Below are 13,695 nucleotides of genomic sequence, written 5' to 3'. Positions count from 1 at the left end.
AAGTTGCTCATCTCTCAAGTATTCCTTTACCTTCTGTTGTAATCTTTTGTTTCCTGAAAATAATCCATTTTGTGAGATGGGCCAATAACTGTATAACTAGCCTAGCTTTAGAGCCAGTAATTGGAGTCTGATTTTGGATAGCACCTGAAATGCCACAGAGATTCCCAACATACACTGATCCCTCTTTCATTTAATTTGAATAGGACAGGTAATTATGGTTGCCAGCCTCCAGGTGGTGGCTGGAGATCTCTCGGTATTACAACTGATCGTCAGGCCAGAGATCCGTTCACCTGAACAAAATGGCTGCTTTGGAGGGTGGACTCTATGGCATTATACCCCACTGAAACCCCCAAACCCCACTCTCCTCAGGCTTCACCCCCAAAATATCCTGGTATTTCCCAACCTAGAGCTGACAACCCTACGGGTAATCTTTGCCTTCCCTCTTGATCTATCCCCCATCCCTTGTTTTCCAAACCACACTTGCACCACACAGAGAGCGGGCACGTTGCTCCTCTCTGCTCTGGACACCTCTGTTCCAAGTGTTTTCACTTGTCCTATCTCCTATTTCCCATTTTCCCTCATGTACACCTTGAGCGCAAAGAGTAATTCCTGCTCCAAATTGGAGTAGCTCTGCTGAATGTTTGGTTATTGTTGATATATTAATTGGGATAAGGAATGTGTCTGTGCTTTGATTTAGTACCACTAGTATTTGCTTAGGATAAGTCCCCCCCGCTATTGTACCAAATCCCTCAATAAACTCTATATTACTTTTAAATCCAGTCTCTGACATCATTTTCTTGCTGAAAACCTGCTACTCACCTCCACCTAGGCTTGCCAGGCCCCACAGCTCCACTGGCGGGAGCTTTGCGGGGCCGCGGCTGACATTTCCATAGAGTTTCAGCCGAGGTTGCCAGAGCGTCCGCATCGCTTCTGGGTAAACAGGCCGCTTCCCCATGTTAATATGAATGTATGGCCTTTTATGCACAGGCTGTTTCCGTTGCCATCACCCCCAACTACTTCGGGGCTTTGTTTTCATTATGCATGTGTTTATGGGGGTGGGGGGGTAACACCAATATCCATTTTAATTCTTTGTAACCTTTATATCCTCCTTTCCCCCAAGGAGTTTAGCTCACTTCTAAAGTAGAACAAGCTGAGAGACAGTGACACTGACCCAAAGCCACTTGACAAGCTGGGACATCTGAACCTTGGGTGTAACACAGGGGTCCTCCTGCATGGTGCCTGTGAGTGCCACATTGCCTACCAACACCTTTTCTGGTGCCCACCAGTGTTTTTAGAAAGTGGGTGGGCTTCTGCCCAGTAGGGCTTCTGATTGGCCACTGGAGATCTAATTGGCTGTGTGAATTAAAATAACATTGATTCAGTGGCAGCTAACACCACAGTGTCGGTTTTATTCTCTCTCTCACTCCACTTTACCAGTGCATTTATCAAAAATTACTCCTCTTGTCTCCTGCACTTGGGCTTCCTTTGTGTGTGGCTCCACCTCCTATGATGGCCATTTTGTGGCTGTGCCCACCACCTTGTGTGCCCACAGGCTCAAAAAGGTTGGGGACGCTGGGTATAACGCATTAGCATCAGATTCTAGCCAGGGCACCACATAGGTGGTCATCCGACTGCCTGCTTTTCTTGGTGGTGGAAAATGCCATCAATTCACAGCTGACTTATGGCGACCCTGTAGGGCAGGGGTGTCAAACATAAGGCCTGGGGGCTGGATCTGGCCCCTTGAAAGCTCTTATCCGGCCAAGGCAGCCATGCCCATCCCCTCACTCTTGATCTGGGCTGGCAAGGCATGCCCCGGCCTGACCAAGTGGTATTTATGTCATATCCGGCCCTCATAACAATTGAGTTTGACTCCCCTGCTGTAGGGTTTTCAAGGCAAGAGAAGTTCAGAGGTGGTTTGCCATTGCCTGCCTCTGTGTGGGCTGAGAGAGAGTTCTGAGAGAACTGTGACTGGCCCAGGTCACCCAGCACGCTTCATGTGGAGAAGTGGGGAATCAAACCTGGTTCTCCAGATCAGAGTCCGCCGCTCTTAACCACTACACCACCCTGGCTCTCTGCCTGCTTTTCTTAGGAACCGGTTATTATACTGCACAGACACCAAGCAAAAACCATCTTAATCTCAGCCTACCTTTGGCCTCTTCCAAATCAGCTTCTGGGTGGCCACTGAGCCAGGCCCCAACTCACTGTATCCAATTGACTCAGGACAGGCTTTAAAGAAAGGGTCGGTGAAGAGGCATCTCTGCTGGACACACTGGCATTTCAAATCCCAGTAGTTCTGCCCACAGTAAGGTAGAACTAGGGCAACTCCCTGGGCATCAGAGTCCCTAGTAAGCCGGATGGTGAGGCTAGGAAGCGCCATGGCTGAGTCAAACTGCGACTGTTCCATTTACTTGGGTTATTTTATACTGTGCAAGGAAGGTGTGCAAAGATTACACCTTTCCTGGGGGCAGGACCAGAGCTTGCTTCTGCCAGTGTGGAACATATAAAAACTGTTTTGCTGTTGGACCTGGGCAAAGGGACACTACAGTTAACTGTTTGCTACATGGTGCTGGGGAGGAGGCAGAAGCCACAAATGATGAAGCTACATGTCGGAGTTGTCTGTGTGAGGGGTTGCCAACTTTTTTTACTCGTCTATTGCACAGAAATGTAGCAGGCAATCCATTTCCATCCTAATGAGGATGCAGTCCTGGGGAATGCTTTTCTATCTTGTTTAATCTCCCCCCAGGTTAATCTTTCCTCCCATTTTGCAGAAAATGGAAATGAAGCTGAAAGAGAGTGCCCTGCCAAAGATTCTCAGCGAAGTTTAGGCAAAGCTAAGATTTGAACCTACGAGATATTAGACTAACACAGGATCGCCACTTTTCCCTCCCTACAGGGCTTCAGTTCTTTTTCTAGTAACACTGTTTCCAGCAAGGAGACCTTCAAAGCATATGTGATGGTATGAACGCCCTTGGATTTTTGGAAGAACAGGAGGTCACAACGCTGGGTATTACAGATTCTGCTGTGGTTTTTGAAATGCAACTTGTGCTTTGCAATTGAGTGTCCGACTTCACCATTCTGCCTGGCAGTTTGATGTGTTGGTCTAGCAAAGGGTTAATTTGTTCATATATGAAACATCATCCTTGGTTGAAAAGGGCCATAATATGTTTAATGTTTTACCAGAGCTGTTGAGATATGCAAGGCCCTTCCTTAACTGCCACCTGTTGTGGAAGAAAGAAAGGTGGATTTCTAACCCACAGGGATTTGTTTAGAGCAGGGGTGTCAAACATACAGTCCACACATCAGATCCAGCCCACAAGCCAGCCGAGGCAGCCACCCCCTCCCGATCTGGGAGAACTGATGGTTGTAGCCCCTTGGGTCCCTTGGTTGATAGATGAGACTACAGCCTTTATATTCTGTTTTAGCAGCTGGTAATTTAACAGATTTTTTGTGTCAATTTAGACACAACTGTTTTGACTCCTGGCTGCTAATGATTTTTTTTAACCTTTTCATACAAAGCTGCATGTCCCTTTTGCAAAGCAGGGCTAAGTGGGGTTTTTTTCTTTTTCTTTTTAAATGCCTACTTCCGTTTTCAGGTCTTCTTTGTGCTTCTGAATTGCTGTCATGTGTTGTTTGAAATGTCCATGGCTCTTATGAAAGTGCTGCTTCCCCCCCCCCACCTTTTATTGCAGCGCGTTCTTTTCCGTCTTTTTTGGGGGGGTTCTAACTATTGCGCTGTAGCACTAGATCAATATAGCAATCCAGTGCTATATTACCAGCATTCAGATGCTTGCTGAATGCTGGCAATATAGCACTGAATTGCTGTCTTGGTCTACGCTATAGCACAAAAGCTGGAACAATCAAAAAAGAAAAAAGGAAAACAACATGCTGCGAGAAAGCCAGGGAAAAGGAGTGGTGTGGTTCGCAATGGCCAGATTCAAAAACACTGTATGAAGCCTCTGTCCCCAATGTCGCTTTCCTTGGAATCAAGCCAACGACGGATAACAACCTGGCCCACATATTATCCCAGCAGCTGCCAAAAGAGGCAGTTGTGAAAGCCCTTGTGGCAATCATCCCCAAAGTCCCACCACTCCTCCAGGTCTCTGAACCAATCCTTCTGATTTTGGCCTCATGCAAATCCAATTGTCGGCCAATCAGAACCCATGGAACTTCATTAGGTGTAGGGTTGCCAACCTCCAGGTGATTAGCAAAACCCAAAATAGCAGAAAACAAGACAATAGTTCAATTAGGCATATGTATTCCCAATAATATATTCATTAGTAATGCCCAAATTATGTGAATTCTTATCAATTCTAAATCATATCAGTTCGCATATATGCTGTTGAATCACAAACATTTCTAATCAGTAGTCTTTTGCGAGTATCTCGCCAACTTGCGTCTGAAAGACGCTGGAACAGTCACAATAGTATTGAGCTCTGACAATGTAGATAGCAGAGGTCTTCTTGTTAATGCTCCATTGGTTAGTAGTCCCGTGTGTGGCAATATTGCAGACAATACAGGGTGCCGGATATTCCCTGTTTCGACCACTAGGGGTCTTCCTCAGCTTGCCACTGTATCAAAAAATTATTACAATGCCATAATTGATATATTAACAGAGAAATTCTGACTCGACATTTCTATTCAAGTCTCTGCAGTTGCATGTAATACATATTCTTACAAAGTAACATTACTGCCAGTTGGAAAGGATCTCATGCATTACAAACCATATAGAATTGAAATATAAAGTTACAACAGTATTTAAGGTATAAATGATTACTTACACGAGGGCTGTGTCATAACAAGCTCCTTCGTTGGATGGGAACAACTGTCCTCATAGTATAACCTATGGTTTGGTTAGGTTAAAACAGCTCAGCTAATTGCATGCATCTGTATGTATACAGTCTTAAAGGTACAATGTCTTTTTATAGATAACTGTATAAATCTAATGTGGTATTCAAACCATGGGGATATAGGGATCCAAACAGGTGTATGTATTTGGTCTCCTGCTGTCTCAACAACAAATCTATGTTTGTGATGTCATGATTGCATTTAATGAATCACCAAATAATAAAAAAAGAAAGATCTGTGTCTGTGTGATTCTGTACTATGAAATGTTTTGTTAAAGGGGCCTCCATAATTTTATTCCTGAATCTAGATAAATGTTCCCCAATTCTATATTTTATAGGCCTATTTGTTTTACCAATATACCAAATCTGGCAAGAGCATTTGATGGCATAAATGCAATTTTTAGAATTGCAGTTATTAAATGATGTGATTTTAAACATATAACCTGTTATTGGATTGGTCACTTCTCGTACAGGTAGTAAGTATTTGCAATAAGCACAATGGCCACATTTGTGATTTCCTACCGGTAGAGATGTGTCTGGTTGAAATGTGTTATTGGTATATTTATTAACAATGAAATCACGTATAGATCGTGCGTGTTTATATGCAAATCTTGGTGGTAGATTGCATCCCGGTAAGTTTTATACCAAGTGCCAATATTTCAAAATGATTTTCCTAATCTTCGGTGTTGCTGAAGTGTATTGTAGGACACAAGTCAGTTTAGATTCCTGAGACTTTATTTTTTCAGTTAATAATTCAGTACGGGGTCTATTTAATGCTCTCTGTACAGCAGTTTGTATTATTTTATGTGGATACTTCCACTCAAGTCTCTTGTCAGTTGATTTGCTGCCTTATTATAATCTTCGGGATCAGTTGCATTTCTCTTTAACCTTAGGAGTTGACCATATGGTAGATTATGTTTTAAATGGGTGTGTGTGTGAAAAGACTCAAAATGTAATAGGGAATTTTTGTCAATAGATTTTTTATATGGTTTGGTATTAAGGGATCCATCATGTTTCTTGAATATGATTGTGTCTAAGAATGCTATATGTTGAGTGTTAGCTTCTCCTGTGAGATGAATATTATCATCTTGTGTGTTAATCCAATGCTTAAATGCTGAGAAGCTTTCTATGTTCTCCATTGCCACCAGAATATCATCTATATATCTTTTGTACAGAAATATGGAATTTTTAAAGGGATTATGAGCAGATATGATGAAATTATATTCAAAATAAATCATATATATATTTGCGATGGATGGAGCACATGCACTCCCCATCGAGACTCCTTTGGTTTGTACATAAAAATCTTCCTGAAACATGAAAAAATTATGCTCTGTAATGGTGTCAAATAAATCAAGTAGGAACTGGGTAGGTGGTTGTGGGTCAGGTCAAGAATCTAATAGGTCTTTGATAACATTCCTCACTATATCTGTAGGTACCTAGGAACCTCCAGGTGATGGCTGGAAATCTCCTGCTATTACCACTGATTTCCAGGCAAAAGAGATCAGTTCCCCTGGAGAAAATGGCCACCTATGGTGGCAATGTATCCCATTGAAGCCCCTTCCCTCCCCAAACTCCGCCCTCCTCAGTAGGCTTGCCAATTGTCTAGTATTGGCGGGCAAAGGCTTTCTTCAGTCCCATGGGCAGTTGCCTCCTCTGTCTCTCATCCCCCCCCCCCCACCATAGCTGCCACAGTCCTCTGGAAACTTTCCCTGGATCCTAATGATTTTTTGAATGACTGACCAGTTGCTATAATCCCTTTTCTGGGTGAGGTGCTTGGGCAAAAGGTGACAGCTCAGCTCCAGATATTCCTGGTTGATACCAACTGCATGGGTCCATTTCAGACTGGCATCCTACTTGGTAATGACTTAGCTTTAATCGTTTTGTCAGATGTTCTGCATCGGAAAACAATAGGGGCAATATATACTTATTAGTTTTCCTGGATATACCAGTGGCTTCAGGATCATGTGTTCCCATCTAGGGAGTTTGGGACACCTCACTCCTCTGGTTTCATTCCTATGTAGGGGTAATATTCTGGAAGGTAGTGCTCAAGACTGTTGTCCCATGGCATTTATGGATCCCACAAAGCTTGTCCCCCATTCTATTGAGTATCTTCATGACAATGTTGGGAGAAGTCAGCCAGGGTTTTGGAATTGGGTGCCATCAATATGCTCTCAGTTTCTCTTGGGCCATTTACGCAGGGCTGTTTCCCTCAGAGTCACCCCTCCAACTGCTTCAGGGCTTCCTTTTGATTATGCATGCCTTTCCTGACCCTCAGAGGTTGCCTCGCTCTCCCCGCATGTTTCTGCATGTTTTCCCCGGGTTTTCCGGATGCTGTTTTAGCCAGAGTCTGGAAAATGCAGGCAAAATGTGTGGAAACGTGCAGAGAGCACAAGGCGACCTCTGACAACTGGGAAAGGCATGTATAATCAAAAGGAAGCCCTGAAGTAGGCAGGGGTGACCACAGGGAAACAGCCCTGCATAAATGACCTTGGTCTCCTCAATTTAGGTTTAGCTATGAATGCTGTCTGCTTGGGGTTAGTGGGTTGGATGAGAGCTAACTGAAAGTCACTCCAGATAAGGTTGAAGTACTATTTGTTCTATCAAAGTTCTATCAAACTATGGAAATGTGTTAGGTCTTAGGTCTTAGGTAGCGAGTTTCATTGTATTTCAGACAGTCAAGGGTTAAATTGTTTGTAACCAAGCTGACCAGATCAAAGGTGATGTAACCTACAGTATGTGTCAAGTAGCCATTGGTTAAACAGGACAGTTGTAAAAGTATTTGCATACTAGGAGCTTCTTCTTTGTTTAGCAAGAAGAAGCGAGCCATTGCATTTTAGATTTTACCATGTGAAGATGTAAAGCTATAGAACTCCCAGCTTCTGGGATGAGATAGGAAACTTAGAATGTAGGAAACTTAGAAGTTACCCTTCCCTGATGTTAGTAAGTAAAAGTGATTTTTGCTAAGAGAAGAGACTGCGAGTCTTTATTGTGTGCGTGCAACATTAATTAGCTTCTACCGCTAATACCATTAATATTCAATGATCCATTTCCTCTGACAAGGGTATTATTCCCATCAAAATGGTATTCAGTTTGTCCTAGATGGCATTGCATTCCCTTTGAAAGAACAGGTCCATGGCCTGCTAACAGATGAACAGGTAGCAACTGTGATTCTTAACGCTTTTCAATGACTTCCTCAACCTCCTCTTGTCATGTAACTCTTATATCCAGTAACAGATTAAATATTACTTCTTGTCATGGGCTTACAACTCAGTGGATTCTGGGTCTGGAAATATTGAAGACCACTATCTTAAAACATAACTAATCTGAAATCAGCAATCTTGAGTTTATGCATAGTAAGAACTCAGGGAGCATCTTAAATCAAGATCCACCTAGTCTGGCATTCTTTATGAGAATCCCAGCAAGCACTAGGCAGTCTGCCAGAAATTGGCTAGTGTATAGGGCTGCATTCTTCTTTGGAGACCCAAGGCTTTTCTGCATGGGTTTTTTTCATTGGTTCCGGATACAGCTTCAGTTTATCCCCTGGTTTCCATGTGCATTTTGTGCTTTTAGTTTTCACTTATTTTTGTTTGTTTGTTTTTTCCTTGGTTTACTCCAGTATTTTCTGGAAGCCAATTTTGAGTTGGCTTTTTCTTCATGCATAATGTTTGCTGGTTTTCTTTGTCATGCCCACTTCCACTCACACGCAGCCTACTTTTTGATGATTGGACTATCATGGTCAGACCAACCCCCGCCCCCAGACAAGGGGTTTCCTCTTTTTAAAAAAATAGAGCTAAAATATCAATATATTGCTAAAGTGTTGCAATAACAGGCTCAGGAAGTTTTTGAATTTCCAGCTTTCATTTTTTTAAAGTAAGTCTCTAGCGCTTTCAGTCATCCTTCTATCTTTGCAAGAGATAGAGACTAACTTTTTTAAATGAAAGGTGGGAATTCAGAGAAATTGCTGAGCCTATTGTTACAACACTCTAGCGATATATCAATATTTTTGTGCTTTTTTTAAAAGGGAGGTATTTGTGATGCCACCAACAACACCACTGACGACGACAGCCCCCTCCCTGGGAAATCCTCATTATTGGAGGCATGCGCAGAAGAAAATAAACTGACTCTGCAACAATGAAAATGCACTGGGAGGGCAGACGTGTAGAACAGCCGTACCCAAACCAATTCCAATGCTTGTGGATTGACTACCAAGAAAATCAAGAGTAAGTCAAGCATGTGAAAGAAGATTCTGGCCTTATATGCATGGGTTGTTCCTGTTGTGGTAACCCCCCAACTACTTCAGGGCTTTGTTTTAATTATGCATGTATTTTCCGACCTTCAGAAGTCATTTCACTCTCCCCTTGTGTTTTCCCGTTGTGTTTTCAGGATGCTGTTTTATCCCGAGTTTAAAGTCTGCCTCGATCCCAAATCGAAAGCTGGTCCTGTCACTTGTCACTTCGGGTCCTGTCACTTGTCACTTCGGGTTTTTCTCCCCACGCCCATTCTCACTTCTCCCTCCCACCTGTCTGTCCCTCTCATCCAGACCCTCCCCTCAAAGCCCTTTGTGAGTGAACTAGTGAGAGAATAATGTTGGAATACCATGAGGCTGCTTATTTGGTCAGTTTCATAGCGAGTGTGGGTCAATTTCAGTTCTCGGCAGGATAGAACAGAGCCAGGCTGATTTGCTTATACACATCCTCTTATAAGCATGAAAGCCCCCCCCCCTTTTTTTGCGAGTGCAAGGCTACTGATGGAACAATGAAATGGTCACAAATGACCATGTGAGTGCTTGGACCCTTCTCTGCTTTGGCTATAAAATGGCCACTCGGTTCAGATCAAATGAAAGAATCACACTGCAGGGCTGGCAGGGGCTGGTGTCATAGTTAAAAAAAACACAAAGCAGAGTTTTCAGGGGGGAAGGACTCACAGGTAGTTCAGAAGCTCTGCATTTTCACTGCGGCTGCATAACTGATCACAAGGTACTCCTGGAATTTCTTTGGGGGGGGGGAAGCCCCTGGGCATACTGTTTTGAGAATTCAACTGCAAATACTGTGCAGTTAGAGAGCAGCAGATCCAGCAGAAACAGACCCTGCATGAAAGGCCCCAGTCTTCAATACAAACTTATTTTGAGCTTGCTTTCCCCTCTCTGTACCACATGGTGGCACCAGAAACCTCTATTTGCCAAATTCACATTCTTGCAACTGGGGGAAATTTTTTGTCTTGTATGTGTGTGTGTTTGTGCATGTTTGCCTTACTTGTTCTCAAGTTCTTGGCCACCCCAACTCCCCCTCCCTTCCTGGATATTTTATGCTAATACATCCCGCTCCCTGTCTCTTGGCAGCCACAGACCTTGACAGCAGGGTCTCTTCCAAACAGGAGTCCTCTTTGGATGCTCATTGGGACCCCAGAAAGAGATTAAAATTAGCATTTCAGAAAGAGGGGGAGAGAGAGGGATTTTCCATCTGAAACTGAGATTGGTGTCCCCCGCCCCACCCTTGCCTGTACTGCTGTGTGCTGGCGGGCTGCCTCTTCCCACAGCACTTTGGAGAACGTAGTGACGCCTCTGGAGCCCAGTGATTCTCACATAGGATCTTTCCTTTTTTATCTAAATCCTGTGGCAAAAGGAATCCTCTGCTTTTGCACCTAGAGCTGAAGGACTGTCTCAGAAGAACTGTTGACTTCTGCAGTGGAGATTCCTTCCTGTGGATCTTCTGAACTAAGTTCTTGACTTCTTTCGAGACCTGGTGACCCAACTGAGTTACATTGATCTGGAAGATCTGTGGAGACTACCCAGAGGGTCTGTGGATTACTCGGAAGGATTAGAGACTCATAAACCTCTTGGCAATTCTTTGGTGCTACTTTTAGGTGCTCTTGGATCAGATTTTCGGGTCTTGCCAAGCTTCTCTTAATCTAACAGAACTATAGATCTCCAAGCAAGGTTTTATCCCTTTTTTGCCTCAGATTTCTTGATTTGGACCTTATTACCCAAGGAGTAGTGGGCATTGAGCCGTGCACCCAGGGCCGCCAGTATGTTCAGCTGGATGAAGAAGAATGAAAAGAAAAATCCCGAGGTGATCCACACAGTTACGGAGGGCCTGAAGGACCTCTACAAGAAGAAGCTTCTACCGGTGGAGGAGTTCTACCGCTTCCACGATTTTCATTCACCAGCCCTGGAAGATGCTGACTTTGACAACAAGCCAATGGTTCTGGTGGTTGGGCAGTATTCCACCGGCAAGACCACCTTCATCAAATACCTGCTGGAGCAGGACATCCCTGGGAGTCGCATTGGGCCCGAACCCACCACCGACTCTTTCATTGCTGTCATGCATGGCGAAACAGAAGGGATCATACCCGGCAACGCTCTCATCGTAGACCCCAAAAAGCCCTTTCGAAAACTCAACCCCTTTGGAAACACTTTTCTCAACCGGTGAGTGCCTAGGAGTGGATTCTGGTCCTTATTCTCTGACCCTTGAGTGCATTCACTGGCATACACCTTTGCTGAAGGGATGAGGGTTTGTGGAGCAGTCCTTAGCCACTGACCGAGGCTTAGTTTTATCCCCAATATGCAGTGTGGGATCAAATGTGCAACTGTTTCCAATGTGTGTCATCCAGACTTAAATGAGGATGGAGAGGGCTCCTGTCTCTGGCCTAGGGTTGCCAGCTCTGGGTTGGGAAATTCCTGGAGATTTGCAGGGTGAAACCTGGGAAGATAAAGTTTGAGGAAGGAAGGGTCCTCAGAGGGGCCTGATGCTAAACAGCCCCCCCCAAAGCAGAAATTCTAGGGCAACTGATATCTGTAGTCTAGAGCTTTGTGGGAATCTTGAGAGATCTCCAGCTCCCAAATGGAGGTAGGCAATCCTACATGCTTTCCAGGGGAACTGATCTCTGCCATCTGGAGATCAGTTGTAATACCAGGAGATCTCCAGGCCCCACCTGGAGGCTGGCAATCCTACACTGGCCTGACACACAGACCTCTAGTAGGTGAAGCGTTTCCTGAAAGAAAAATGCAATGATGCTGAATATGTTACCTGTTTAATGTGTGTATGCAGTTCATGCAGTGTTACTGTTTTATGCCATTCTTAAAGCTACAGGGAGGGGTTCCAAGTCTAGAAATTACCACCATAAGACTTAGCATCTGTGGAATACTTTAGGCCACTCTGTGTTAAATAGGTCAGCAATCATTGCAAAAACCCTGTTACCAATATTGTTGGCTGCAGATTGCAATTTAGTGAGAGTTCAGATTGAGAAAGAAAGACCATCTATGGGATTCTTGGCTTAGCCAAAGACTGAATTGATTTTTTCCTGAATTGATTTTTTCCTGGTGTGGCTTTTATTCACACAGCAGAGTTGCAGTGATGGGGGGGGGGGGGAGACAGAAATCTGCTCTGGGTTCTTTCTTTTGCAGCTGTTAACAATCCCGGGAGCTTCCTCTGCATGAGCTGTTTGCTAGGCTTGTCAGCTGACCTGGGGGAAAAAAACACACAAGACTTATGGCCTGCTCCTGTGACTTAATAAAATACATAGATAATGAAAATATAATTTATTTAAGGCTCTATGTCAAGATAAAAATTATTTTAAAAAAGTTAAAACAGCACAATGGCATTTCCTAAGGTTGATATACTATAACCACATGCCAGGCACGTTTCAGCCTATTTGGCCTTCCTCAGCAGTCAATTGAAACCCATGTAAAACATACACACATATTTACAGATATATAAACATATACAGACAGTATATATCAGACCAGGCATGTATATAGGTTGTATAATATATTTCCAATTTTACAAACATCTGGTAAGATTGTCTCAAGTTGTTATACTGGGCTGTATACGTCTCCCATATAAAATGTGCGCAATTATCAACCTGGTAAAACAACCAAAGGTAGCCAAAGTGTAGAAATACAGCTGTTGCGTTTCTAGACCCAGCTCTGTTCCTAGAAATCAGATTTAAAATGAAGACTTATATGCTACCATTTTTATCAGGAGCCCCCCAGATAGCTCCCATGAAAGGAGGTCTAGAGCCATGTAGAGTCCCCATCCACTGCTTGCTTGTTATTCAGTGGTCCCCTAGGAAAAGGGTTAGGGAAGGGCTGGGGTAAGGAGTGGTGTGGAATGCAAAGGGCACCTGTTCCCCCTCCCCCTGTCTTCGGGTGGGGAGAGGGGGAGGAGGAGAAAGATTCCAGTGCTTTTCTGGAGGGTGTGTGTGGCTCGAAGCCCGACTCTTTGGAACACAGCAGGGTGCTCCATGCCAGCGTGTCCTGGTAACACCCCTTTCCCCTCACTGCCTGGAAAGAAACCAGCCATCCAGATGTGGTGATTGTTGGGAGGGGAGAGGACCATCCCCACAAGATGGATGCCAGGAAAAGATGGAGAAACGAAGGGTCTTGCTTGGGTGGCCTGGCTAGGCCGTGGCGGGAGGGGGAGGGTTGCCAGCTCTGGGTTGGAAAATACCTGGAGATTATGGGGGCGGAACCTGAGGAGGGCAGTATTTGGAGAGGGGAGGGACTTCAATGTCATAGAGTCCAATTGCCAAAGCGGCCATTGTTTTCAGGTGAACTTATCTCTGTTGTCTGGAAATCAGTTGTAATAGCGGGAGATCTCCAGCCACCACCAGTATTTTTGCCCTTTGTCATGTAATACACTTTTGCATTTTGTTATACTCATTGTGCATTTTGTTATACTCATTGTGCACATTGGTTTGATCCTGCAGGGCTCTTCTGGTGTTAGGGTTGCCAAGTCTCTCTTCGTTTTTGGGGTGGAGCCTGAGGAGGGCAGGGTTTGGGGAGGGGAGGGACTTCAATGCCGTAGAGTTCAATTGCCAAAGGGGCCATTTTCTCCAGGTGAACTAATCT

General features: G+C 44.3%; 2 protein-coding genes across 2 annotated transcripts in view; one reads left to right on the top strand and one right to left on the bottom strand.

Annotated features, from left to right (window-relative positions):
* The window catches only part of CAPN12 (calpain 12), a 46,260-nt gene extending 43,883 nt beyond the window's left edge, over positions 1–2,377 (bottom strand). The window contains exon 1 of the mRNA XM_056845758.1: positions 2,147–2,377. Coding sequence (XP_056701736.1) covers positions 2,147–2,377 — 231 coding nt within the window. The remainder of the gene's footprint in view (positions 1–2,146) is intronic.
* An 8,452-nt stretch (positions 2,378–10,829) lies between these two features.
* Positions 10,830–13,695, top strand: part of EHD2 (EH domain containing 2) — a 59,040-nt gene continuing 56,174 nt past the window's right edge. The window contains exon 1 of the mRNA XM_056845977.1: positions 10,830–11,271. Coding sequence (XP_056701955.1) covers positions 10,874–11,271 — 398 coding nt within the window. The 5' untranslated portion in view covers positions 10,830–10,873. The remainder of the gene's footprint in view (positions 11,272–13,695) is intronic.

Source organism: Euleptes europaea, chromosome 3 (assembly GCF_029931775.1).
Source record: "Euleptes europaea isolate rEulEur1 chromosome 3, rEulEur1.hap1, whole genome shotgun sequence".
Lineage (NCBI taxonomy): Eukaryota > Metazoa > Chordata > Lepidosauria > Squamata > Sphaerodactylidae > Euleptes > Euleptes europaea.
This window is presented reverse-complemented; position numbering and strand designations above follow the sequence as displayed.